The sequence below is a fragment of the Cervus elaphus genome, chromosome 20 (assembly GCF_910594005.1).
Source record: "Cervus elaphus chromosome 20, mCerEla1.1, whole genome shotgun sequence".
Lineage (NCBI taxonomy): Eukaryota > Metazoa > Chordata > Mammalia > Artiodactyla > Cervidae > Cervus > Cervus elaphus.
Genome location: NC_057834.1, coordinates 128286452 through 128313849, shown reverse-complemented (window position 1 = coordinate 128313849; position 27398 = coordinate 128286452). Strand labels below are relative to the sequence as shown.

At 52.9% G+C, this 27398-nt stretch overlaps 1 protein-coding gene across 2 annotated transcripts; it reads right to left on the bottom strand.

The window, feature by feature from the left end:
• Nucleotides 1–405: 405 nt before the first annotated feature.
• RSPO1 (R-spondin 1) lies at nt 406–21417 on the bottom strand. Of its 2 annotated transcripts, XM_043876968.1 has the most exons (6): nt 21046–21417; nt 16119–16515; nt 4413–4604; nt 2295–2444; nt 1850–2038; nt 406–1160 (listed from the first exon to the last, which is right to left on the bottom strand). In XM_043876968.1, exons 2-6 carry the CDS (start codon nt 16210–16212, stop codon nt 1000–1002), a joined length of 786 nt encoding a protein of 261 aa, XP_043732903.1. In that variant the 5' UTR covers nt 16213–16515; nt 21046–21417; the 3' UTR covers nt 406–999. The 2 variants fall into 2 exon arrangements, with proteins under 2 accessions (XP_043732903.1, XP_043732904.1); XM_043876969.1 differs by lacking the exons at nt 16119–16515; nt 21046–21417 and adding an exon at nt 15056–15216.
• Between the last annotated feature and the right edge of the window lie 5981 nt (nt 21418–27398).

Genomic DNA, 27398 nt, shown 5'->3' with positions numbered 1-27398 from the left:
GGATCCTTCCTGCTGCAAGCTGGCCAAGACCTCTATTCCATCCTTCGAGGGAATGAGAGTGGTGCTTCTCAGGCTTGAATGTACATGCCCGTTACCTGGAACCTTGTTAAAATGCAGGCTCCGGTTCATCAGGTCTGGGATGGGACCTGTAAATTCTCATTTCTAACAAGCTGCCTGCTTATAATGTTGATGCTGGTCTGCAGGCCACCCTCTGAGTAACAAAGATGTAGAGAATCTGGTTACTGCCCCGCATATCCGCACCCCCCCCCCCCAATTTTCCTGCTGTTCCAGACCTTCTGTGGAGGAGGCCAGCAGGGGTCTCTTAAAATTCAGCCCTGTCTCTTCCTGCTCTCCTACGCACTCCACCAAACCCTGTACCCAGAAAAGAAACATAGTACCTGTGGCTACTGTGGTCAGTTGGTTTTCGTTTTTAATTTGAAATAAACCTTTAAGCAGTTTTCAGAGTCAGGAAAGCCCTGATATGAATGTGTAACAGTACTCTCCAAGGATAAAGTCACACAGCTGGAGATGCTGACCAGTCCTCAAGCTTTGGCTGCTGTCTGCCATGCAGGCTGGTCCTATGAACTCCTCCAGAAGGTTCCACTCTGCAGAGTCTGGGCTTGGATGCTGGTCAACATTCTCTCTGATGCGTCCACTGGTTGCGTCACAAACCAAGTGTGTGCCTCCTGGACCTCTGAGGGGCAGAGATGACCCCTCTGCCTCCCCGCCCTGCTCACACAGTGATGTCCGAGGGACAGAGGTGTCTGCCAGTAGCCTCGATGTGTGTGTGTGTGTGCGTGCGTGCATGCACGCACACATGTTTGCACGTATGTCAGTTACCTGTTTGGACATGGGGTCTGTGTGCATGTGTCTGTGTGTTCCTGTATGTATGGAGAGGGTGTGTACGCATTGCCCCCAGTGCTCAAGTTCAGTGAAGCTCTCATCACACAGAGCGGCACTGGACTCCTTCTGCATGGACCGGGAGGCTGAACAGGGTCCCTAGGTGGGCCCCGTGGAGGTGACCGGTCCCACTGTCCCTTGCTGCTGCTGCTGGCCTTTGCGTCTCCGAGCGCCGGTGCCCGCCTCCTTGCTCTCCTTGCGGCCGGGGTTCCTGTTGGCGTTCTCCCGCCGGCCCTGGCCGCCCTTCCTCTTCTTCTGCCCTGGAACCCCAACAGCAGGAAGAGTCAACCAAGGGCGTCCTGACCCAGCAGGAGGCCCTGGGCAAGGCCAAGAGCGGGAGGAAGAATGTGGTGAGGAAGCGGGGCAGGGGGGCTGGGGAGGAGGCCCAGAGGCGGTCGGGGTACCCTCCGGGCCTCCTTGGACCAGCGGGCGCGGCACAGGGCCCTGCAACATGGGTACTGAGGGGGGTCCCACATGAACCTTTCCACTCTCCACCTAAACGGAACCGGCTCCTCTTTCCTCACGGAGAGGCCCGAGGCATCTCCCAACCAGTCACTGCAGCTCTGGGGACAGGCAGGACGGCTCCCCAGGCCTCCATCCCACACCACTGCCACATCATTGCCACGGGCGGGCTATGTGACCTCGGCCAAATCACTGCCCCTCTCTGGGCCTTCGCACCCCACTTCCAAGCTCCCCTTCTAAGGGCCGGTCCGGTGCCAACATCCCCTGAATCAGAAGCAGTGGTGAGGGATAGGACCACACAAGCTTCCCGCCACCCCACGCAGCCGCGGGCATCCCTGTCTGCCTGGCACGGGTTTGCACAGCATGGGGTCCTGAGTTGAGGATGCCTCATCTGGCCCTGGCCCGAGCACTCTTCTGGGTCACAGGTAGGAAACAGAGGCGCTCAGACCTCCCGTAGCTGGCCCCTGACCCCCAGGCCGCAGCTCACCCTCCGGACAGGGCGTCCTCCGCACCGTGCACCTCCGCGTCTCCTTGGTGTCGGAGCATAAGGCGTGGTCTCCCCCGGGGGCGTGGAGCACCCTCCGCGTCCGCTCCTCCAAGCCCCTCCTGAAGCCACAGAGCTTCTTCTTCTTGGAGCAAGGCCCCCACAGAGACCACTCACTCATTTCACATTGTGCTGGTGGGAGGGGAGGGAAGCAAGGGGAGGAAGGGGTCACGGCTCCTCGCCTCGCCCCAGGGTGCGCCCCGGGGAGCCTCTCCCACCTGCTCTCGGTCTCAGCCCCAGGCCAGAGGCATCCTGATAGTCCAGAGGGCATAAAAGTCCCCAGAGAAACTCAGGGCGTGGTGGTCATGAGCTTTCTCTGCACCACGCTCTCCCTGGGGGCCGCTCCCGTCCGGGCCGCCCCTTCTCCGGCCCAGACCCTGCCCCTTACCCGGGCTGCTGCACTCCATGGTGCCGTCCGCAGGCGCAGAGCCCTCGGGACAGGCGGGGTAGCAGCGGCCTTTGTGCAGGTACAGGCTCTCCTGACACTTGGTGCAGAAGTTGTGGCTGAAGCAGGCCTCGCAGTGCTCAATCTTGCATTCTGAGGGGAGGGCCAGACCGGGGGTGGGGCGTGGGGTGGGGCTCTGTCCCAGCCCCAGACGGACCCCTCCCCTCATCCCCGTGCCCACCCACCCACACAGGGCAGGACAGTGGCCTGGAGCTGCCACTACCGCAGTGGAGTCTTGGGAGGGAGAGAAATGAAAGCAAGAGGCGGGGAGAGAGCAGGCCAAAACAGCCCCTCCTGAAGGCCGGCTGGGACTCTCCCCACCCCCCAGCTGCCCAACCCAGCCCCCCTGCAGGCCCGGGAACCCAAGGGGAGGCCCAAGAGAGCTGGATTCAGAGGACAGGAGATTGGTGGGGGCGAGAGGAGGGTCCTAGCATCTCAGGGCACCCTAAGGACCACCTAATCAGAGCCAAACTGAGGGATACAATGACACCCTGAGAGTGGCTGTGTGGTCTCCTCTTCCCCTACTGCTGGGCATCCACAACACCCCAAAGCCTGGTTCTCCTCCTGCCCAGGGAAGCAAGAATCTGCCTGGAGGATGGGGAGCCATCCCGGGGCAAATTCCTCTGCCTCTGCAAGATCGAGTTCCAGGAACCACCTTGGTCAGACTCCTGGGTCCCTCCCTGATGCCCTCCTGCCAGCTCTCCCTCCTGCGGGGAGGTGGGGGGTGAGGGTGGCTGGGCTAGGCTGGAAGCCGGAGGGGTCTTTCACAATCTCTCCCCTCCCGGACTGTGGGCGGAGCTGACTTCCTCCCAGTCCCCGCCCCTGAAGCCCGGGCTGCCAGTTTCCCAGGAGGAGGCATAGCAAGGAATGCCCTACCCAGATCCCCGAGGACCGAGAGGGCAGTCCTGGGGTCCCACCTACATCCTCATAAGCTCCCCACCCCCACCCCACCCTCCTCTGTGCCTCCTGGCCTCTGAGTCCTGGGTTTGGTGGCAGGCAAAACACAAACAAAAATAAGAATAAGAGCTGCTCCATTTATTTTGTGCCAGACACTCAGGGCTGACATACGCCTCTCACAACAATCCTGGGGGTAAAAATGAACACCCACATTTTGAAGATGAGGTTTGGAGAGGCTGCAACTTGCCCAAGGTCACACAATGAACAAGCAGCAGAGTTGGGATTTAGAACCCAAGTCGGCTGAACTCCCCTCAGACATTTCCCTGGGACCTTGCTGTTATCAGCTATGAAAAGGGTACCATCACTTAGGTCTGTCTCCCTCCCAAGGTGCTCATGTAGCTGAACCGATAGAAGGTCTGGAAATGCATGCTAAACTCCAAGGCTCTGAACAAAATGAGAGGGTTACTGGCATTGTTTACAGGAGAGGGTTCACCACGTGGCCCCCAGCTGAGAGAGAGGTGTGACAGCACATGCTTCGGGGCACGTGAAACTGTAGCTGGTGTGAGAGAGCAGAGCAGAGTGAGATGGGGGGTGGGGAGGATGGGGAGAGAAGGCTGACCAGGGCTTGAATTTCCCTGCAGTCAGTGGAGCCAGCAGCGATTTCTTTAGGTTATATGTCTCAGAAGCATCTTTCTGGCTGCAGGGCAGAGGGAGGGTCAAAGGGAACGAGATGAGGGTTGGGGGACAGATGGAGGTTATTGCAGTGGTCCAGGAAAGAGGGGATGGGAACCTGGATAAGACAATGGCAGTGATGAAGGAAAGGAGCTGGAGGAGGCACAATGTGGTTATTGAATGGCTAAGGTGGGGGCATAGATGAGAGGCTGGCTCTTAGGTCTGTGCCTTGGGTGATGGGTTGGGACACTGAGAGTCACCTGTGGGAACACAAGTCAGTGCAGGTTTGGAGGGAGGAGATGCAGCTACGTTACAGGCTGGAAATGTGGGTGGATGTCTGGGGAAATGTCTGGCCAGCAGTTGGATATTTGAATCAAGAACTCCCCTCCTCAACATCTCCTTCACTCCTCTTGCAGCCCGTCAACAGTTCCAAGCACCTCCGCCCCATATCCAGAGTTTCCAGCACCCTTCCCCAGCCCTGCCCACACTCACTGATGCACTTGTTCATGTCAGGGTTGCGGGCATCAAAGTATCCAGGTGGGCAGGATGGCAAGCAGACGCCCACTTGGCGGATGTCGTTCCTCTCCAGCAGGATGAACAGCTTGGGCGAGCACTTGAGGCAGCCGTTGACCTCCGAGCAGAGCTCACAGCCTTTGGCACAGGCCTGGCTTCCCTCGGTGCTGACTGCAAGGATGGAGCAAGGGTGAGAGGCAGCTCTGGGAGAGGCCTCCGTCTTTCCCAGGCTCCCACAAGGATGGAAAGTGAGTAGACAGGAGTTTCAGCCTACAGAACGAATGTGCTTCTCCGAAAGTGCAGGCCAGGCTAGCAGCTCTCTGCAAGGCTCCTTTATAGACCTTCCCAGCATCTGCTTTCAAGGGAACTAGCACAACAAGAGCTGCCATCCACCCTAAATGCCCCCTTAGCTCCAGGAGCAACACAGGCTCACCCCCCAGACTTGCTCCATCATCCTCAGAGAAGGTGCTGAAGCCTGAAATTTACACAGCCCTGAGAAAATTTTAAGGACAAGAGGGATAATGAGAAAAAGGCCACCTACCCTGAGACAGGAAGACAACTGGAATAACCTATGTCTAGAACAGTGGTCTCAACCAGACATGAGTCTGCTCCTCAGGGCAGCAGACTTTTTGGCAAAGTCTGGAGGCATTTTGGTGATCACACCGGGGAAGGGGTTGCTAGTGGCCTCTGGGAGACAGAGGCCAGAGATGCTGCTAAACATCCTACAATGTGTGGGGCAGCCCCCACAACAGCAATCTGGTCCAAGATGTCAAAGGTGCTGAGGTTGGAACCATCCTTTGAGCCAGTGAGGTCCCCAACCCCAGGGTTGAGTTTCAGACCTACGATCTCGTTTCCTCCTTCACTTGTTCAACCAACACTCACCTGGCCCCACCCAGGTACCACAAGCAGTGCAAGTGCTAGGGACATGGAAGCAAAGACCCCTGGCTATCCTGAACTGATCTCTCCAAGGTACAGACAGACCTACAAACAGACACATGCTGGCAGCCACGAGGATCAAGAGAATCCAGAAAGAAGGAAGGAGTCACAGAAGAGGGGCCATTTGGGTCAACTCTTCAAGAATGAATAAGGATTTGTCCATCGGGAAGTAGAGACTAGGGCCCTCTAGGGGCAAGACCACAGAGGTGTAAAGTGACCTGAAGGAAACAGGAAGATTGGGGGTATAGGAGAGGTGGGGAGGGGAGTGGTGAAAGATAAGTAGTCTTATTTTTAAGCACCTTTTATGTCATGGCAATGGACTTGACTTCTATCTTGCAGCATTTTCCAAAGAATATTTCTTGGAACAGGATTCCCCTAAATGTTCATAGGAAGATGTGGAGAAAAGGCCATTGCATTAGATATATCTGAGAATATATCTAAGAACCACCGTGTCCAACAAGTCTAAACTGGATTTTTTCTACTCCAGGGCTTTTTGCAGCCTTTGTGGATCCCCTGGAGAAGGGAATGGCAACTCACTCCAGTATTCTTGCCTGGAGAATCCCATGGACAGAGGACACTGACTGGCTATGGTCCATGGGATCGCAAAGAGTCAAACACGACTGGGAGTGATTAATGTTTCATTTCATTTCATTATGCTTCTGTGATTTTAAGTGACTTTCTAAGAGGGAGACAGCATGAGCTGCACTTCCAAGACATTTTGGCCACAGAACCCTTGTTTCACAATGTTTTAGGGGGACCTTTCTCAGAACTGATGAAATAAAAAAGTCATCAGCAAGTTTTAAGGAGGAGCAAGATCCAGTCTGATTTACAGGTTGGGAAGCCTCCTCTGCAGCCTGGGGAGAGACCAGAGACTGGAGGACCATTTGGGAGGAAGCTGAGCAGATCATCCAGGTGAGAAAGATGAGAGAGTCCAAAACCAAGTTCTGTTCAGTGGAGATGGAGAGAAAATGATTTGAGAGATACTTAGGAAATACAATCAGTATGGCCATTGTGACCAATCAGAGGCTGGGGTACTTCCCAGGGTTCTGGCTTAGGGGGTGGGTGGGACCAGTCATTAAAAGAGGAACCAGGCAGTGAGGAGTTGTACACAGGCTGGAGGCAGCCAGCCAGCGGAATCAGAGCAGAGATCACAGAAGATCGTGCAGCAATGGAGGACGCATGGCTTAGACTTCGCTGGTTGGACCTGAAGTCAAATGCCTAGCCTATGACCCTGGGCGAAACTCTGCATCCTGTGGGCCTCTCTTCCCACCACCTAAAAAGGGAGATGAAGATGCTTGCTCTGGAGGGCTGAGGGGGAGAGCTCCAGCTCTAGGAATGATCCCTGATTTCAGAACAAGAGAATGAGGATGAGAAAGGTGAGCAGAGAAAAGCAGAATAGTAAACACAATAATGATAAACAACAACAAAATCTTAATCATAACCTCTGTAGCTTACTCCTAAAGGCTGAACACTTATTCTGTTGCAGGCACTGCTCTCAGTGCTTTGCAAGTATTAGCTCATTTGATCCTTAAAACCCATGAAGTGGGTGATACTATTCTTTTTTTCCTCCTCTTTTTCACAGATGAGGAAATAAGAAAGGCTGAATTACTTAAACAAGGCTTCACAGCCAGTATGAATTCCAGGCAGGGAGAAAAAGTTTATGAAAACCAGGGGTGACAGGGAAACTGAAGATTTGACCAGACTGATTGTTCAAATAAAGAACTTATTTACATAGAGTCAGTGTTACCATTTAGCTAATCAACAAATTTAAAACTTAATATCACTCTTGTTGGTTGGGTCATTGTAAGAGGAAAGGACTCCAATGTGGTATCAGAGTTATGAGGGAGCCTGCTTGGGACTGGTTTTCTACTTTGGGCTGTTATTCAGCTATATTCCACATGAATAAGTCACTGTAGATTTTAGGTACCACTTCCACTCCAAAGATATTAAGTTGTCTATGACTCAAGGTTTTTATTCAATTCGTGGCTGAAATGAAGGCTCTCTCTAGGTTTTTGGCTTGCCCTGATGCTGGGAAAGGTGGAAGGCAGGAGGAGAAGGGAATGACAGAGAATGAGGTGGTTGGATGGCACCTCCGACTCAATGGACATGAGTTTGAGCAAACTCCAGGAGATGGTGAAGGACAGAGAAGCCTGGTGTGCTGCAGTCCATGGGGTCACAGAGTCAGACACAAATAAGAAACTGAACAACAACAAGAACCAAAGTCATCCCGGTGCCCCATTTGTAGGTGTCTATGGTTATATTCCCATAACTCATATATTCCTTCCTTATCACTTTAGTGAAGGGCACATTTGCAAAGGGCCTTCTTAGAATCCTGCTGTCTGCCTTGCACTCAACCAACAACAAATCTCTGTGTGCATTTCCCTGCAGAGGCCTCAATGGCACGTAAGAGAAAGTACAGCCCATGGGGCATCTGAAATTCATTCAGCATGGCTGGTGCGTGGAGTGAGTGGAGAGGAAAGCAGGGGGCAGAGGAGGAAAGGCCTTGTACCCGTTAAAAAAGGAGTATAGATATTATTCCAAAGGCCACAAGGAGTCCCGAGGGGCTTTAAAACAGGAGACATGGCCAGGGTTCCATTTTAGAAAGATCCCTCTGTAGTGTGGAGAATGCATTGTACAGATGGCAAACCTGGAGGGAGGGGGACTTCCAGGTTCCAAGAGATGGAGCTGAACCAGGAGGATGGAAAGGTAGAAAGGTATAGACGCACATAAGATATTCAGGCGGTAGAATCAAGGAGACTAGGTGATGGACTGGACATGGGGGTGAGGGCCGGGGGGAAAGCACAGGTCAAGGATGATGCCCAGATGTTGGGCTTGGGTAATGGGATAGCCACTGGCTCTTCACCAAGAGAGGGCCCACAGGAGAAGGAGCAGATTCAAGTGGAGGAAATGATGAGTTGGGTTGAGTTTGTGGTTCTTGTGGGATGCCCTTGGGAAGGTGTCTAGTAGGCAGCAGAACCTGTGGGTCTGGAACTCAAGAGAAACATTTTGGCTGGAGACTGACACGTGGAGTCCTTAATATAAAACAGTCATCAAAGGCCAGGACATCAATGAGATGGCTAGGGACGTGGGAGCAGACAGTGAGAAGAGGCATTAGACATTGAAGAGAAGGACAGAAGAAGAAGAAGGGTCAGCTAAGAGGTCGAGGAGAAGCACCCAGACAGGTAGGGACACTCAGAGCATGTTGCATCATGGAAGTCGAGAGAAGAGGACACTCAAGGGAGGAGAGGGGAGCCCAACGCCAAGTGCTACTGAGATGTCATGTAAGGACCCAGCCACAAACAGGCTGTTGGCATCCCTGGTTGAGGTGGAGAGGGGAGGGCAGTGGTTAAGGAGTAAAGGAAGGTGGAGAACCATCTCATTTAAGAGGCAGGCTGTGGAAAGGGGGAGAGAACTCAGGGATCCATGCTGGGAGCTGTCATTGGGGATTAAATCTGTGGGAGGGGAAAGCATCCTGGGGAAGAAGTGGTGCAGCTTGAGAAGAGGACCAAGAGCTGAGTCCTGGGCAGTACTCGCATTCAACACACAAGCAGAGGAAGGGCCTGGAAAGAAGCTGAGAAGGAATTGTTGGGGAGATGGGAGGACACTGGGGTGGGAGATGGAAACTGAGTGGAAGAGGGTGAGATCTGCAGGGCCCAGGCTGGGAGGAGACCACGGCCAGGACCTCTGGGAAAACCTATGACACATGCAGGAAGAGATGATTGGGTGACCTCAAGAAGGGCATTTCTGGTGGAGTGGTGGGATTCAGGCCAAACCACAGGGGGCTGAACAGTTAGTGGAGGGGATGGAGGTGAGGGATAAAGTGAGGAGAAGGTCAGAGAACACAGAAAGAGACAGTAAGGAGAGACCCGCTGGGAGCGGGGACTGTGATCACAAGACAGAGGCAGGGAGTGATGGTGAAGACCCAAGGATACGAGAGGGTCAAGACACAGAACTCAGCCAGTAGGACCAGCCTTGAGGCTTGAGACTGGGGTCAGGGACAGGGGACTAGAAGCTGGGCTCCGTGAGGTCTGGGGGTTCAGGAAGGAGAGGGGTGCTGAGCAAGGAGGAGAGGGGCTCCAGGATGGGCAGGGGCAGTTCAGTGAGGAAAGGAACACTTATCCAGGGGGATGGGAATCAAAGAGAGTTCTCAGCTTAGTAAGGCAAAAAGATAAGCAGTGAGGGGATGGAGAGCCAGAGGGAAGGGGGCTGTGTGTGCTGGGAGAGGGGGTGTCCAAGGAGATGCTGGGTGTGGGCAGAGGTTACATAATGATTCAAAGGGAGAAACTGAGGCTTATTCATTCCACAGATGTTCACTGCACACCTAATGTGTGTCCAGAATTGCTAGGAGCTGGGGATATGGAGGAACAGCAACAGATGCCCACCTAGGGCTGGCTGCACATTTTGGGGAATGGAGGAGCACTGGAGGATGAACCCATACCAAGCAGGCTAGGTGAAGAGGGTGTGCAGACCAGAGAAGCCTGGGCAAAAGCTCTGAGGCCCCAACCATCCTAGTGCATCCGTGAAATGGAAAATAGAGCTTTATTCTAACCGGCAATGGAAGGACCTCAGAAGGGCATGATTGGTTCACAATTTGAAACACTCCCTCTGGCTTCTCTGCCTATGATGGGAAGGCGTGTGCCTTGCAGGGACGGAGCCTGGTTGAGGATGGGTGGGCTCAGTGATGGAGAGGGTGCTCAAAGAGCTCAGGGGGCCTCCTTCCAACTTCTTCACAAAACTCACTCATTAAAGTTCTGCTCTTCTTACCCCCACCATACTCTCCACTCCTCACTGCCTCCCGCCTCCTAAGCACTCCATGGAGCCCACTGCACTGAGCCAGGAAGTCAAGGCTGTCTCCTCCATTCCCTGCTGTTTCTTGCCTCCTTCATCCTTGTGCAAACCCCTTTCAAGCTGATTTTTCTGTAATCAGGCATTGCCCCAGGGTGACAGCCCTGCCCCTTGAAGAATGGCTTCTGGCCACAGAGCCTCTTCTCTAGGGACTTCACTTGTTTCAAGTCCCCGAATTTCTCTTCTTAGATCTTTCCAAAACTCAAATTCATGGTGTCGTGCCCCTGCCTGTTGGTGGTCGGTGGTTTAATCGCTAAGTTGTATCCAGCTCTTTGCAAGCCCAAGGACTTGCAAGCCCTCCCAGGCTCCTCTGTCCATGGGATTCTCCAGGCAAGAATACTGGAGTGGGTTGCAATTTCCTTCTCCAGGGTATCTCCCTGACCCAGGGATCAAACCCAGGTCTCCTGAATTGCAGGCAGATTCTTTACCAACTAAGCTACGAGGGAAGCCCACAACCCATCAATAGCTCCCTATCTGCAGCAGAATTAAGACTCAGCTCTTCCACCTGGCCTAAAAACTTTCATGAGCTGATCCCACCCACTTTATCTCTTAACACTACCTCTAAGCAATAGGGAACTATTTTCGTTTCTCTGAACACATCACACTACTTCACATCTCTGTGTCTTTGCTCAAGTTGGTCCTTCTGTCTGGAACACCCTCTATCTCTTCCTAAACCTAACTCTTTCAAGCCTCAGAACTAAAGTCACCTCCTCCAAGAAGTCTCCCTTGATCTTGCCTCCTGGTAAAATGTGGATACAGAGTATTTCTCTGTGTTCCCTGCCCCCAGTACTTGAATCCATCAGAGTAGACACTGCCATGCTTCATTATTATCAGCTAATATGTCTTTTTCTCCCATTGGAAAGAGTTTTTGGAGAGTGCAGCCTGCCTTGTTTCTAAATGGGAGGCCAGTAAGGGGTGAGGCTCCACGAAAGGATAGGACTCTCCCAGAATGTAGGGCTGAGGATGTGGTGAGTGAGACAGAGGCTCAGGGAAGTGGCTATATGAGCAGAGCTTACTGGGTGTTTGATAAAGTATGGGGCGTGGGACAGGATAGAAATGAGTGGTTGGGGGTTGGGTGAGGATCAACGGCAGGGGAGGGAAAGGCTCCACGACACAGAGGGCTGACCGTGGTTTAGGGTGGTATCTAGTCTTGGAGGAATTAGTTTCCAGGAGAGACCCCTGAGTTAAGTGGGTGGAGGTGAAGTGAAGTCGGGGATGACAGGACCCAGGGCCTCACTGAGCAGGCAGAGGCCACATGCTCTCCATTCCTGGTGCCCTGGTGCCCGGGCACATCCCCCTGGGAAGACTGGCATTCTTCAACTCAACTGTTGAAGAATGAGCTAAGTATCCCTGCACTTTTTTCTCACCTGGGTCCAAATAGCCTTTAACTGGTCTGTTGGTCTCCCACCTCAAGCTCCCTCCCCTCACGCCCCACTACAGCTGGATCAAGCGCTACTCCTCTGATTCAAACCTCTCAGGGGGTGTCCTCATTACCCGCAGCTCAAGTCAGGGTCAAGGGCCAACTCCCAGCCTGGCAGGTACCAAGAGCTCCACCCTCTGACCTCTGCCCATTTCTGCAGCATGGCCCGCAGCACTCCCTCAGCTCCCGGGCAGCTTTCATTGCTCTACCCCCATGGGTGTTCGGCTTTTTGTTTTAAGAGCACAACCTTTCTTTTCTGTAGACAAGAGCCTCCATGTATAAAGCAAACCAAGCAGAGCAGTTCCAGTGAAAACCCCAGGGCTCCCGAGAACTGCACCCAGAAACCACTTCTCCATCTCCCCCCAGCTGCACCCCATTTCCTGCACAGTCCTAGCTCCTCACCTTTGGATGCTGCCTGGGTTCCCCCTCACTCCCCCCACCCCCACTCCCTGGCCTGCAGATCCCCTGTGCTGTGCTTAGTCGCCCAGTCGTGTCTGACTCTTTGTGACCCCGTGGGCTGTAGCCGACTGGGCTCCTCTGTCCATGAGGATTCTCCAGGCAAGAATACTGGAGTGGGTTGGCGTGCCCTGCTTCAGGGGATCTTCCCAACCCAGGGATCAAATCCAGGTCTCCCACATTTCAGGCAGATTCCTTACTATCTCATCGTTAAAATTACATCTCAAGAGTCACTCTTGGGGCTCTCACGAGCACACTAGGTTGAAACTGTCTGCTCCCCATCACATGTGGGTGCTTCAAAATCCATCTCTGCACCCAGGACCAGGCTCTGTGGGTTCGAAACGGACTCATGAGGAAGGGCCCAAGACATATATACATGACTCCATACAAAATGCATAACTAATGAGAACCTACTTTATACCACAGGAAACTCTATTCAGTGCTCTGCGGTGACCCAGACGGGAAGGAAGTCTAAAAAGGAGGGGATACGTGTATTCACATAACCGATTCACTTTGCTGTGTCACAGAGACTAACATTGTAAAGCAACTATACTCCAATAGAAATTAATGAAGAGAGGAGTGAATGAGGCTTCAGCCATGGAAGAGAGACTCTACAGACCCTCTTCTGGGGGAGGAGGTGAAGGCTTCAGATGCAGGATGGGGCAGTGAGAAGGAGCCAAAAAAGGGGAGTCCAGAGAAAGACAAATATCATATGATATCATTTATATGTGGAAGCTAAAAACATGGTACAAATGAACTTATTTACAAAACAGAAATAGAGTCACAGATGTAGAAAACAAGCATATGGTTACCAAGAGGGACAGTGGAGAGGGATAAATTGGGAGATTGGGACTGACATATACACATGACTACATATAGCACAGATGACGAACGATGACCTACTCTATCACACAGGGGACTCCACTCAGCACCCTGCGGTGACCTGTACGGGAAGAGAGTCTGGAAGAGAGTGGATCTATGTATACATGTGGTTGGTGCCCTTTGCCGTGCAGCGGAAGCTTACAGCATTGTAGATCAACTATGCTCCAATAAAAGTTAGAGAAACGGAAGAAGAGTCAGGATTCAGTGAAGGAATGCAGGCTTCATGGGGAGGTGGGGGCAGGACTGAGTAAAAAGGCCCAGGAATCAGATGCAAGAGGGTCTCAGTAGGAGGGGCACTCAGTGTGAGGCATGGTGAGAGCAAGTGCGATCCCCATGAAGGGCAGGAAGTCCAGGGGGAAAGGGGGTCAGGAGAGGATGAGGGGCAGTGAGGGTGAGTGGACAGAGGGCTCGGGGAAGGGGAGGGGTCCTCGTGAGTGGGACGGGGTGGGGAATACTCTGCCAGGGCTCAGGACTCAGGACTCACAGCTGCACGTCTCACCTCCTGCAGGGACACCATCACTCACAGCCGAGACCATATGCTTCTGGACTCAAAACTGGTGTGTGGTTCTAGATCAGAGCTCTATCAGGTGACTTCTGGTGGTCCCACCAGCATGCAGTCACACAGTGACAGAGTCGACAGACCTGAGGCTTGTATATACAGCAAGCCTACCCCTGGCCCCGAGGCTGCCCACTACCCTTGCATGTGGTGGGGACCAGAGCAGCCACACACGCTGTCTCCATCCTTTCATCCCTCCCCTAACTCCCCTGGAAACTCTGGGGCTAAATGGCCCACACGTTGTTTACACAACAATGACATGCATCTAAAAAAGAATGGATGTATGTACATGTATAACTGATTCATTTTGCTGTACCCCTGAAACTAACCCAACATTGTAAGTCAACTATATTCCAATAAAAATTGTTTTAAATGACATGCATCCCAGCCATACAGAGCTTCATATTTCACAGATGTTTCACAGTATGTCTATTATCTCATGTAACCCTCACTGTATTCCTATACAATCATACTTGCAGTTTTGTGGTTACAATTTCACGAGTATTGCCTAGCAACATCTAGGTTCCCAAGAGCGTTACCAAGAGGGACAGTGGGGAGAGGAATAAATTGGGAGATTGGGATTAACATATACACACTACTATATATAGCATAGATAACAAATTATGACCTACTCTATAGCACAGGGAACTCTACTGAATGCTCTGTGGTGACCTGTATGGGGACAGAATCTGGAAAAGAGTGGATCTATGTATACATGTGGTTGGTGCACTTTGCTGTGCAGTGGAAGCTTACAGCATTGTAGATCAACTATACTCCAATAAAAATTAATTTAAAGAGAGGAAGAGAAGAGTCACCTCTCTCTGAGCCTCTGTCCATTTTGGACCCTCGTTGCACCCTGAGTCTTACCCACCTCTCCCTCTGTCCTTGCATCTCACCATTAAGGATGTCTGTCACTCATACTGCTTGGTAATAGACACTGGGCTACGTGCTACCAAGGCTGTGGGATGTGGCTGTATCAAAAGTGGAAACATCAAAATGACTGCATTTGATTGGCTGTTGCTAGGACCGGCCCATTCTGATGGCCAGGCCAGTACTTTTTTTTTTTTTCCTAAGTACAAAAGATGAACCCAGGTCTCCTGACCCTCTGGTGTAGGTGAGTGTGTGGCTCAGCAGCAGAAGTGTGACCATTAATGCACATCACATGATGGTGAGTGGCCTCTCTCATTTTCTCTCTCCTCTCGGAAATAGAGGAGACTGATTATAAATCGCTAAACCGCATCTGGCCAGTGGAGACCAAAATACTGGCCACAACAGACGAGAAGGGAGGAAAATCAAGGCCTCGCTGCTGATTAAACCTAACCATCTCTAATTGTTTGTTAAGCCGGGGATTTTCAGCTTCACCAGTTCCCTGAGCGTCCCTCTCTGGGTTGGAGTCTGGCCTCGGCCACTCCCGTGGAGACCCGACAGAACTCCATTGCTTTTCAGCCCTTCCTGGTGGGCCTTGGGCTGAAGGCCTCAGAAGTGAAGCAAGAGGTGGTGGGGCTAGACGTGAGAGGAGCTGCCCACCTGGGGGCACGACATCTCTTCCGGGGGATGCTGAGAGACAGGCAGACTTGGGTCGGGCCTCCACCACACACCCAGGGGCCACTCCCATGACATGATGGCATGTCCCGAACCTCCATCCCTGAAGGTGCTGAGGGAAGGATGGGGGACCTGCTCTCAGGACGGCCTAGGGCAGGATCCTGGGAGAGACAGGGAGAATGGTGAGGACAGGTAAATACTCCATCAGGCTCTGTTGTCAAGAAGACTGGGCTCACAGGAACCAGCAGACCTAGGTTCCAACACTGACTGTGTGTCTTTTAGACTGCCGTCTCTTCCCTGTTCGTAGCTTCGGTTTTCCTATTTGCACAATGATGGGATTTTATTTAGGCCATGAGAACCCTCTTCTTCCAATGACACCTTATGTGGAATCTTCCTGAGAGCAAGGAAGAGTGCTCCCGCTCTGGTTTGAAGGGAGGCGGGGCCGGCCTTGTGCCCACTGCCTCCCATCGCCCCTCAGCGCAGCTTCCCGAATCCCACTGGGCGGGGTTAAAAGCCACAGTGCTGGACAGTCCCACGGATACTCGGCTCCACAGTCCCTGCCCCACGACCTGGGCAGTCTGTTGCCCACTGCCTGTCTGTGTGGGTTTCCTGGCCCCCAAGGAGCTGAGGGCTGTATTTCAGACCTCTAAATCAAAGGAACCCTGAACTCCTGTCTGTGAAAGAGGGACACTGAGGACCCCAGGGGCACCGGGCTGGGAAGCATCTCCATGGATACCACACAAAGCTGGTGTGATATCAAAGGGCATAATCCACAAACTGGATCCTCACAGGAGAGGGGTTAATCTAGAAAACAGCGTCTACAAAGGGGAAAACAGACAAAGTGAGTTATCTACAGGATGGGTAATCTCAATAAATTAATCCACAAACTGGATAATCTACTGAGTGACGTACAAAGCTGTAATAGACAAAGCAGAAATCTGCAATGGGCATCACAGAATGAAACGGCCGAAGGTTGCAGTCCCCAGACAGTGCCCTCCCCACCACCACTCCCAAGGGCCACGGTGGTCCAGCCCCATCCGTTACTCACTCCGCCTCTGCCTCTTCCCCTTGATCCCCCGGCTGCCGGCGGCCAAATGCATCCAGCTCAGAACCAGGGCCACCACACACAGTCCAAGCCGCATAGTCACTCGCCGGCTCCAGGCCCCTGGTAGGAGGGGTGGTCTCTGCGGGGGTGGACGGCGCAGGGCCCTTGCTAACGCCTCCGGGGCTGGGTCAGCAGCAGGATGTCCAGGCCTGGGCTGTATCCCAAATCTGCCCTGTATTCCAAATCCACCATAATCTCAGCTGGGGACAGAGAGGGTGTGGGGAGCCTACTTCTCCATCAGCCCATAAAGAGATCCAGAGAGCTTTCCTCAAAGGCACCTCGGGGTGTCACATGGGGAGAACTCTTTGTCACTTCAGCCAGGACACCTCCAAAAACCAACCTGTTGGGGAGGAGAGAGAAGGGTAAATTCTGGGGTACCAGTGGGCCCCCCCAACCTAGGCTTCTTGCCCTCCCATCTGGTGCACTACCAGGAGACAACTCAGAGTGTTTGAACATTACAAGTCACCCACCTGGCACCCCTGTAGAAGAGACTGACTCCTTTTCCTATCTGGCAAAAGTCCCTGATGTGGGATGGGAGTTGGCTACCCAAGTAGTTGGAATATGGTGGACACTCAAATCAAAGTTGTGGATCACTGGAAACTGGCTGCCTGGCTTTCGCCCTGCCCAAAGTGAGCCAGCTCTATCTGGAAGTCCTTCATTAGGTCTAGCCTACAGACTTCATGCTGCAGTAACATCATGACTCTTAAAGAGCAGCTCTCTCTGTCCTTCGGCAAGTGACCCCTGTGCCTTTCACCTGTCTGGAGCTAGAGCAATGGCCCCCGACAAGCTGGCAGACCCGGCGTGGCCCTCTGGGCTTGGCGGGAGAAAAGGAAGTAAGGCTTCCCCCAGCCACAGAAACTCTGACACAGCAGGCCCGGCGGGCCTGGCCTTTGTGAGAGGATAAAAGAGGCAGCGATGCCCGCCCTGGCCAGAGACACAGAGAATGGGGATAATCCCCCAGCCCAGCGAGAGCCAGGTCTCTGGACCCGCTGGCCCGGGTGATGGGGGCAGGGGAAACCGATCCCTCCCCAGCAAAATGTGTCTGGGAAGTTGGAGCCCAACCTGGGAGTCAGGAGATGAAAGCCCGCTTCCCACTCACAGCTTGCTTCACACTTTCACAATGAGGCCTGCACACGCACCCAGGCTCATACAGGGATGGGAGGAAACAGCAAGTCTTCAGGAAGCTTTGGAGACGCCAGGGCAGCGTCGCCCTCACACTGGCTGGTTAAGATGCCTTTGAAAGAATCCCTTAGCCTCTCCGTTTCCCCATCTATTAAATGGGGATAAATATGCCTACTTCACAGGTTTGTTCTGAGAGTTGTCTGCCTTTCGGCCTAACTGAGAAAGTTGAAACGCTTGAGTGAAAGTGCCCCTCCCAACCGTGTCCCAGTCTTTCCCCCTTCGCCTCCAGGGAGGCCCCAGGGGAGCCCACCTGCATGGGAGATAAATCATTATCCCACAAGGGAGTTCAGCAACCCCTCCTCAGTCTCTCCCACTGGCTTTGAAGGCCAGACACACTCAAGTGGTTAAGCTGCCTGTGAGAAGTGTTTACACGAGACTGATGGATCCCACCTGGAGCCGTGGCCGGAGCCTGTGGAGATGCCCCCAGCCACCCCCCAGTGCCCCGTCAGCTGCCAGCCCCCACCTGCCCCTCCAGTACTCCTTGCGTGACCTGCCAGAACCTTCTCATCTGCCCCAGCCCCCACCACACTCTTCCACCACCCACAGATTACAGACGTCTGGCTGAGTGTATCAAACTGGGGTCTTCAGCCCCCAGTCCCAGAGTCTGGCCATCGACCATGATGGTTAAGGGTGTAAACTTCAGAGTCAGGCTGCCTGGCTTTGAATGTTGCCTCTGCTACTTATTAGCTGTTACTTTAGCCTAGTTGCTTAGCTGGTTTGAGCCTCAGTTTCCTTAACTACAGGAGAGTGGTGGTTGTTTTTCTATAGCTTAAATGAGTTAATATATGAAACTGCTTAGAAAGGTGCTTGGCATACTAGGACTCAATAAATGTTGCAATTTCTTCGACCAAGACTATATTTTGTGTCTACATTCCAGTGGTCATCTAAAAAGCAATAAGACAGTTTTCATACCATCTGGATACCAATCGTAACACTGAGCACTATGATGCAATTTCCATATTTGCATTTATCTTTATGGTTGATTGCCTTGGCCCGAGGGATTGCTCAGAGTGATCCAGTTAACCTCTAATGCTGGACTTTCTCACACTAAGGTCTGAGGACCCCTGGCAGATACATTCTCAGGGTGCCCTGAGTCTTTCCACCTGACAAACATTGAAGGAGAAGACCACATTGGACAAAGCTGGTGTTAAATCCTGGGTCTGTGAGGCTTTGGTCTCACTTTATGCCTGGGGTCCTGGGGCAGAACAGATCTATGCGTCTCTGCACTCCATGTGCCTGCAGGGCAAGGCGCCTAGCACTTCCGAGTCAGTTCAGTTGAGTTCAGTTCAGTCGCTCAGTTGTGTCCGACTCTTTGCGACCCCATGGACTGCAGCATGCCAGGCTTCAGGGCTCAGCAAAGGCTAGCACCCTTCCTCCCCTACCCTCTACTTCCCTCTGAATTCCCCCTCAGTCCTCCCCGGGTCAGTCTGCCCCCTGCCAGGGAGGCTCTTCAGACCCACTCCCACCTGTATCCCCACCTATCTCAGCGGGGAAGTGGGGAGGAGGCTCCCGATCTGAATTCCACTGGAAAAGTGGCTCTGGCCTTCCTCGACCATCACAGGATGGGATGAGTTTCAATACACAATCAACTCTCCAAAAGGGTTGTGTTCACTCTGTCAGGGATACAAGCAACAGATGGGAGGGACGCAGAGTGTGGAGGGGGTGAACTGGAAGACAAATGCCCCATCTAAAGGGAGCATCTGCTATTCCATTCCAGCTGATTGTTGATGGGCTCAAAGACTGGCTCCACATTACTAGATCTTCTGTTTGTTTTTTTTTTTTTTTAAGTTGAAAACTCTGGATTGCATGTGATATCTGATTTTAAAAGCAGGACAGGTCTCAGACTAGAAACATCGCAGTAGCAAGCCTCAGAAGATCCCAGGTCTCTGACTCCACGTCCCTCCAGATAAGAGGTTCCCACCCTCTTCACCCCCACCCACACACATAGACACCTGCAGCGGGGCCACAGCTGAGAGAGGGGATAGGAGCTAATGACTTTCTTTTAAGCAGCCGGCCTCATTTGTATTGGTTCCTCTGACTGATTTCCTTTGCCCCCTGGGCTACAAGGCACAGGTAGGTTCTTTTGGGAGGCCCATCACTCTACACCGGCAGAGCCAGCAATGGGAACTGCTGGCAGTGATCACGGTCTCAGGCATCCGTGGGGGTGAGGAAGGGCACTTTGTCTGTGCCAGGGTTGGGGTGAGGGATCCACATTCATGGCATGCTTCCACCACCTGCCACGCGGGAGGTTCTCATTGACTCCTCACCACCAAGCTAGGAGGAAAGTACAGTTAGTCCCACTTTATGGAGACAGAAAGGTTAGGGTCTCGGGGTTATAAACACAGTCAGTGAGCTGCTCAGGGTTTGCTGCTCGGGCGGGGACTCTGGAGGGCAGAGCAAGAGGCAGGGAGCTGAGAGGTGTAGGGCATGACCCAGCTTGAGGAAGGAGTGGGAGGCAGGGGCAGAGCTGGGGCCAAGGAGAGAGGCCCGCCTACTAGGTGGTCCAGGAGGGGAGGACACACGGGGGAGGGGGACACAGCCGAGGGGTGGGGCGCAGGGCGGAGACTCAACGCCCCCAGAAGTTTGCAATAACTTTCACCTTCTTCCCTGCAACACTATTTGGATAAATTGGTACTCGGTCCGGGGCCGGATACAGACCCAAAAATGTAAACCATTCCGATAATTTCTCATTAGCTTTCCCCGGGATCAGCTACGGTGGAGAGGACCAGCCAACGGGGGCAGAACTGCTGGGTTGGGGGCGGGACCAAGTACGTGCCCGCCCGACCTGTCCGCCAGAGCCTGGCCAGGTGTGGGGGTCGAGCCAACCCCCGCCCCCCAACACCAAGAGGCAGCGGGGAAGTGTTCCTTCACGTCCCTGCAACACGACTCCAAGCGCTCAAAGTCTTCCTCCCTATCATCTAGAGAGGTCCAGCAGGTGCAGGGCGGGGAGGCGGAGGTGGACCTGAAGTCCCCCGCCCGACCCCTCCCTCCAGCCCCAAATCCAAGAGGACTCTCCAATTCTGAGAGGCGGGCTTCACTAGAAAATCCTTGCCCCAAGCGCGCGACCTAGCCCTCCTGGGAGCCCTGGGTTAACACACAGCGGCTCTCCCCAGCCAAGCAAGACGGTCCCTCGGCGCCCGAACCCTCGGGACAGTGAACCGCGCCGCCTCGCAGCGCCCCGAGGGGCGCAGCACACACCGTTTGCCACGTCGGACCCGGGCCCGGGCTGCGGCACTGGGGGTTATGGGGATGGTAACAGGGAGCCGTGGGATTCGGGGGAGTCCGAGGCGAAGACACTGGGAATCAAGAGCTTCTGCTTCGGGGGGTTGAGGTTGGGGGCGGTGGAGAATAGGTCTGGTGAATCTGGGGAGTTCGGAACTCCGAGCGAGGACGATCGCAGGGGGTTTCGGGGTTGAGGGCAAACGGGTGGCGGCATCGCCAGGAGGCTGCCTAAGAGCTTGAGGGATGCTAAGGGTGGGGGCGGCAGGACTTGCAGAAGGGGCCCCAAAAGGTGCCCTCTTCCGCTCTTGCTGATTCGAGAGCAGTCAGAAGTCCCCTGCCTCTCACGGTCTCCCCCTATCCCGGCACTCATCTCGGCCAAGCCCCGATGAGAGGGCCCAAAGCGCCCCAGGTCCCAGGGGAAGGGGGCGCTAAGGAGGAGGACGGGGCAGCTCCCGGGGGGACTCACCTCCGCGCTGCCAGCCGCGGCGGGGGCAGGCCCGGGAGGGGTGAGGGCGCGGCCGGCTCACCCGCCCGCCGCGGAACTGTCCTGGGCGCCCAGCGCGCCCGCGCTCCGCCCGCCGGTTTCCAAGTTGCTCAATCTGCGGGCGGCTCACGCCCTCCGGGGCCAGCGCCCCACCCGGCGCATCGGTCCTCTGGGGCAGCCCGGTTCGGCCCTCCTCTCCACAGTCCCCACTCGGGCGATCCGCGCCGGGCTCTCCGCCCGCGCTGGGGCTCTCCGTTGCGCTTCGGCTCCGCCGGAGCTCCCAGCCGGGAGAGGGGCTAGTCCTCCGCGCGCACGAGGGAGGGAATCCCCCCCCTTTTCAGTCCCACCCCCGAGCCGGCCCCCCTTCCCGGGATCCGCAGCAAAAAACGGACTGGAGCGCCAGGCCTGGGAGTTCGTCGCCCCCCTCCCGCACGCCCTTGCCTCCGCTGGGGCGCTGCGCTCGGAGCGCAGGGCTGGCAACTGCACCCTTGGTCTGGACTCTGGGGCAGAGCCTCTGTCCTCCCTCCTCTCCTTCCCCAACCCTGCATCCCCGGCGATTCCAAGCTGCCAGAGCACCGGCGCAGCTGCAGGCATCCTGGGGTCAGAACAGGCCCGTGAGCCTAGCAAGATCTCAGTTTCCCCATCAGGAACCTGGAAAGTGACAAGAACAGGCTCCGAGGGAGTCTGGGGTCCCGTCCACACTCTCCTCTTCTCAGCAGTCAACTCTTCAGAGCATTTTCCCAGTTCAGACGAAATGTGAGGCTCTAACCTCCAGGGAACCCAGGTGAGGACCCTCCACTGGGAGCTGGTGCAGGATAGCCAGGCAGATCTTGAAGCAAAGCCTAGACACCAAATCCCTGCTCCAACACTTACCAGCTGTGTGGCCATTCCTAAATTACTTAACCTCTCTGAGCTTCAGCGCTCTCATCTGCTTTGAGAGGTGGTGAAATGAAGGATGCAAATGCCAGGTAGAATGGTAGGGACCCTGCTAATGTTTGTGGAACGGGTCTTGAAGGGCAGCTGACACCTGTAGTGACCCAGATGCTGTTGAAGTCAAGCCTGAAGGGGAGAAGGAGGGAGACTCACTTCTTGGGGGTGGCAAACAGCTGTTCTTCAGCGTCACTTCAGATTGGGTAAAGGGAACTGGGCTTAAACTGTAGTTAGCAGGAGTTAAGTTAGAGCAGAAAAGCTATACTGATGTGGGGAGTGGGGTGGGGGTGGTGGTGAGTAATCAAGACAGGCTGTGGACTCTCCTTCTCCGGAGAGGAAAGGGGAGCCCTGACTATGGAGACAAGGTCACAGGGCCGTTTACAGTGACAGGGGGATGGATGGAATGACCTCTGGTGTATTATGATGGGCAGACAGCAGAGATGGTGGATGGATGGCCAGAGAAAGCAGAGCAGTACCAGGGTCTGGGCTCATTCGATCAGATCCTTGCCAAGTTTGCAGGGGGCAAACAGCCATTTCTGAGTTTGGTCCTGGGTCCCATCCACCACCACCCCAAGCCCCACCCCCTCCCCCCTACCCTCAGCCTCTCCCCCATCTCACCGGCCCTTGGCCCTGCTCTGTGCCTAATCAAACAGCCCCAAATGCCGAAAACTCAATGTTTATTTTATTTTATTTTTTTACACACTTGCATAACTCCCTGACAAGCCACGCCAGGCGTTGGGCTTTTTGTTTGGTTTTATTTTGTTGCATTTAGGGGGAAAAAAGAGAGAGAGAGAGAGAATGAATAACACAAACCACCCAGCCCTAGAAGCTGTCCCAGGCCAGGCAGTGGGTCGGGTTTCCTGCCTGAGGAAAAGTCTGTGGGAGTTGGGGAGGGGGGGCTCGCTACTAGGCTCAGGAATGAGCAAGAAAGGGAAGAAAGCCACCTGGGTCAGAGAAGATAATGAATTAGAACCATGTGACAAAAATGGATGAATAATAAAGACCATTTCTTGTGCACCTAATATATGCCAAGCACTGTGCTTTGCATCTAAATTCTGTTACCTAATTTTGCAACCATTTTACTTTCTTTCTTTTTCTCACAAATGTGAATTCGAAGCCTCAAAGACATCAAGTAATTTGCTCAGAGACAAACAGCCTGTAAGTGGCCAGTCCAGTTTTCACTATGTTAAATGACTTGTGATTTTCCTGGAAGTGTCATATTGCCCTGAGTTTGTCAATGCTGGTCTTTCTGCCTAGAAAGGCCTTCTCTGACCTTTCTCTTACCAGCCTTCAAAATGCCTACGTGAAGTTTCACCCGGCCACCTTGCACGTCCACCTCAGGACCTCACGCAGAGCTTTTCGTTACTCATCACTGGCCTGCAATTCTCTCTCCTGCTGCAGTGTGAGCCCTTTAAGGACAAATGTTGCATCTGATTCAGCCTTATGATCCCAGCACCACAAGCATACTTAACTAATGTTGGGTATGGCCATGATTGCATCTTTTACAGTTCCTACAAGCTTATTCAGATGATGTCCCAGGTCACTATTGCTATTAACCCAGGCCAAGATCATCATTCTTATTAGCAGACCTAAGGTCAGGTTATGGCAGTAGCTCCTAGAGATTAGTGAAGTTCTTCATAATTCATGTCATCCTCTGCCAGGCAAGAACCGTTCTACCACCTGCAGTGTCGTTATCAATATGCTTTCAGCTACAAGTAATAGAAGACCAGCTCACAATGTTAGACAGCAGGGTGGTGTATTATCTCATGTATCAGGAAGAGCTGAGGCGGGAATGATCGAGCAGTTGAGGAGCCACACACATCAGATTCTGTCCTCTAGTCTCATTCCACCACCCTCAGTATCTTGGCTACTATCCTCATGATCCCAAGATGGCTGTAGCAGCTCCAGACACTGCATCTCCAGCCAAGTCCAGCAATCACTTAAAGAGTTATGTGGCATTTGAAAATGTTTAAACGGATAACATTTGAGTTGTTTTATCCCAATTAAAAAAAAGTTAAAGGAGCTAACTGGATCACATGCCCACCACTGAACCAACCACAGACCAGAGGGATGATGCTACTAAAATTAGCATAGACCAGTCTGGATTTACTTGAACTATGAGGGAAACAGTGCTCACAGACAAAAGCAAAACTGACAGCTCTGAAGAAGGGGAGATAGGCTTTTGGGTAGGCAACCAACCTACACAATGTGATCACACTGTGACTCAAAGAAAAGATGACTTTGTTATTGTCAATTTATTGCAGACTTTCTTGCAAACCTTAGTCTCTGTGACCCCATTGTTCTCTGAGATTGTGTCTTCTGTCTCTCTTTCATGGAAGCAATATAGGATACTGCTTAAGTGCACAGACACTGGAATTAACCTTATTGGAGTTCAAACCCTACCTCTACCACCAACTAGCCCAATGTCCTTGGGCCAGTCACTTCACCTCCCTGAGCCTCAATGTCCTCATCTGTAAAATGGGTATAGAAACACTGTGCCCCACCACAGTTGTTATGGGCCTAATATAAGGTGATGCATTTAAATAAAGAGCTCATGGCAGGACTTCCCAGGTGGCCCAGTGGCTAAGACTCTGCACTCCAAACTAAGACATGGCACAGCCAAATAAATAAATCAGTTCAGTTCAGTTCAGTTCAGTCTCTCAGTCGTGTCCAACTCTTTGTGACCCCCATGGACCGCAACACACCAGGCCTCCCTGTCCATCACCAACTCCTGGAATTTACCCAAATTCATGTCCATTGAGTTGGTGATGCCATCCAACCATCTCATCCTCTGCCGTCCCCTTCTCCTCCTGCCTTCAATCTTTCCTAGCATCAGAGTCTTTTCCAATAAATTGGCTCTTTGCATCAAGTGGCCAAAGTATTGGAGTTTCAGCTTCAACATCAGTCCTTCCAATGAACACTCACAACTAATCTCCTTTAGGATGGACAGGTTGGATCTCTGCAGTCCAAGGAACTCTCAAGAGTCTTCTCTAACACCACAGTTCAAAAGTATCAATTCTTCGGCACTCAGCTTTCTTTATAGTCCAACTCTCACACTCATATATGTCTACTGGAAAAACCATAGCCTTGACTATACAGACCTTTGTTGGCAAAGTAAGGTCTCTGCTTTTTAATATGCTATCTAGGTTGGTCATAACTTTCCTTCCAAGGAGTAAGCATCTTTTAATTTCATGGCTGCAGTCAATATATAAAATACAGAGCTCACACAGTGCTAGGATTCGTACTGACTACTTAGTAATGCTAGTTTTTATAATTAGCTGTAATTTTGTCCTCTCGTTTATAAGTATTAACTGCTATTGTATCCCAAGCATTGGGCTGGGGATGGAGAACAGACAAATGAATATCAAGGAATTCCCTGCTGGTCCAGAGGTTAGGGGTCAGCACTTTCACTACAGTGGTCCCGGGTTCAATCCCCGGTCAGGGAACTAAGATCCCACAATCTTCATGGTGCAACCAAAAAGAGAGAGGGAAACGGGTTTTATACTATCTTTCTAAGGTGTTTCTGGTCTAGTCGGGGATACATTTATGAGACCAGGTAGATGAGAAAGACAGATGGCACAATGAAAGGGGCAATCGTGACTCCTTGAGGACGTCAGAGAAGCTTCTCCAAAGAGGAAATTCTTGCTTGAAAGACTTGGCATTTTCTAATCATGTGGGAATGTGAGATTAAAAAGGTGTTCTAGGCAGAGGGAATGGTATGTGCAAAGGCCCAAAGACCTGATGGGTCATGGTGCCCTTAGAGGCATAAGTCATCCTGCTTTGTAGGGATTTAGGATGAGAGAGGTGAGAAGTAGGGCAGCAGGTAAGATCCTTCTGGAAGGGCCTGTGTACCAGGCTAAAGAGCAGGGACTTCGGCTCAAGGGCAGTGGGGCTTGTGACATGGATAAGAGGCAGGATGGAGTTGTACTTTAGAAGAAGTGCCTGGCAGCTCTTTTGCAAAAAAAAAATATTTATTTTTTAATTATTTATTTTTTGGCTGCATGGGTCTTAGTTGCAGCACACAGGATCTGTAGTTGTGGCATTCAAATCCTTCGTTGCAGCATGTGTGATCTAGCTCCTGACCGGGAATCGAACCTGAGCCCCTTGCATTGGAAGCCCGGAGGCTTAGCCACTGAACCACCAGGGGAGTCCCTGATAGCTCTGGTGAAGGCTGGATTTGAAGCTGAGAGCCTGGAGGGGATTAGCAGCCCCAGTGAGAGAGGGTAAGGAGGGAAATGCCCAAGAACACAGCTCTGCTCCTCCTCTTTCCTTGCTCAGCCCTCCCTGCCTGAGGGCCAGTGTGTCCTCTGGAAGCCCGCTCCCACCACAGGCCCACCCTCCCAGAGTCTCTGACTTGTGGGGAACTTGGGCTCCCCTAGCAAACCCCTTGGGATGCCGCAGCTCTCACCCCTTGGGGTCTGGAAAACCCACTCCTTCATTCTTCCCCTCGGCCGCCCTTTGTGGTCATCGCTCTACCGTCCTGGGAACTTCCTGCTCTTCATTCTTGCTGTTCTGCCTCCCTCCTCTCCTCACTGGGGTTTCCCACCCTCCAGTGATGTCTTTGGTTACCCAGGACTTTGATGTCTATCTCAAGGTGCTCTTTTCCATCAGAGGCACAACCAGCATCTCGGGGACTTCATGCTCCATGTCAATGCCACTTTCAACACCTCCCAGACCTCCCAATGTCAATAGTCCCTTCAGCCTCCTGTCCACAGGACCACTCCCTCTTGGCCTCACCTGAACTGCTCCATCTCTGAGATCCTAGACACCCCCCCAACCAGGCCCCCATGAGACCCCCTTCCCCCTAATTCAGATTCCTGACATTTCAAGTACTTGATCATGATTTCTGCCCTGTCCTTGCCTCAACATCTCCCCTGCCCTGCAAACCCTCCATCCTTTCCCGCTGAGTTCTGGAGGAGAATCTTCCCAGCTAACCTGCAGCTTCCACTGGGCACACAGCCACAGGTATCCACCCCTCAAGCCACCCAGCCTCATCAAGACAGCTGAGACAGCCAAGAGTGACTCCTTTAATTTCCCGTCCCTAAAACTAAACTCGTGGGACTTCCCTGGTGGTCCAGTGGCTAAGACCTCCTGCTCCCAACACAGGGGGCCCAGGTTTGATCCCTGTTCGGAGAACTAGATCCCACATCCCGCAACTAAGAGTTCGCCTGCTGCAGCTGAAAGATTCTGCATGCCACAACTAAGACCCAGCACAGCCAAATAAATAGAATAAATATTTTTTACAAGCACACACATAAAAAACTAAACTCGTGACCCCCTACCTAGAACCTCTTTCTCTGCAGATTTCCCTTTGGTAAATAGTAGTGAACCTGATAAACAGGAAACTGGGAGTTGTTTTTCATTCTTCTCCCTCTCTCACCTCCCACATTCACTCCATCGGCAAA

Excerpts from the sequence above, each read along its gene's own strand:
- RSPO1 (XM_043876968.1), bottom strand. The coding sequence starts at position 16,212 with ATGCGGCTTGGACTGTGTGTGGTGGCCCTGGTTCTGAGCTGGATGCAT. Across the intron at positions 2,039-2,294 it reads CATGGAGTGCAGCAGCCCGG|CACAATGTGAAATGAGTGAG; the intron begins GTAAGGGGCAGG and ends CCCTCCCACCAG. Across the intron at positions 1,161-1,849 it reads GAGGACGCCCTGTCCGGAGG|GGCAGAAGAAGAGGAAGGGC; the intron begins GTGAGCTGCGGC and ends TTGGGGTTCCAG.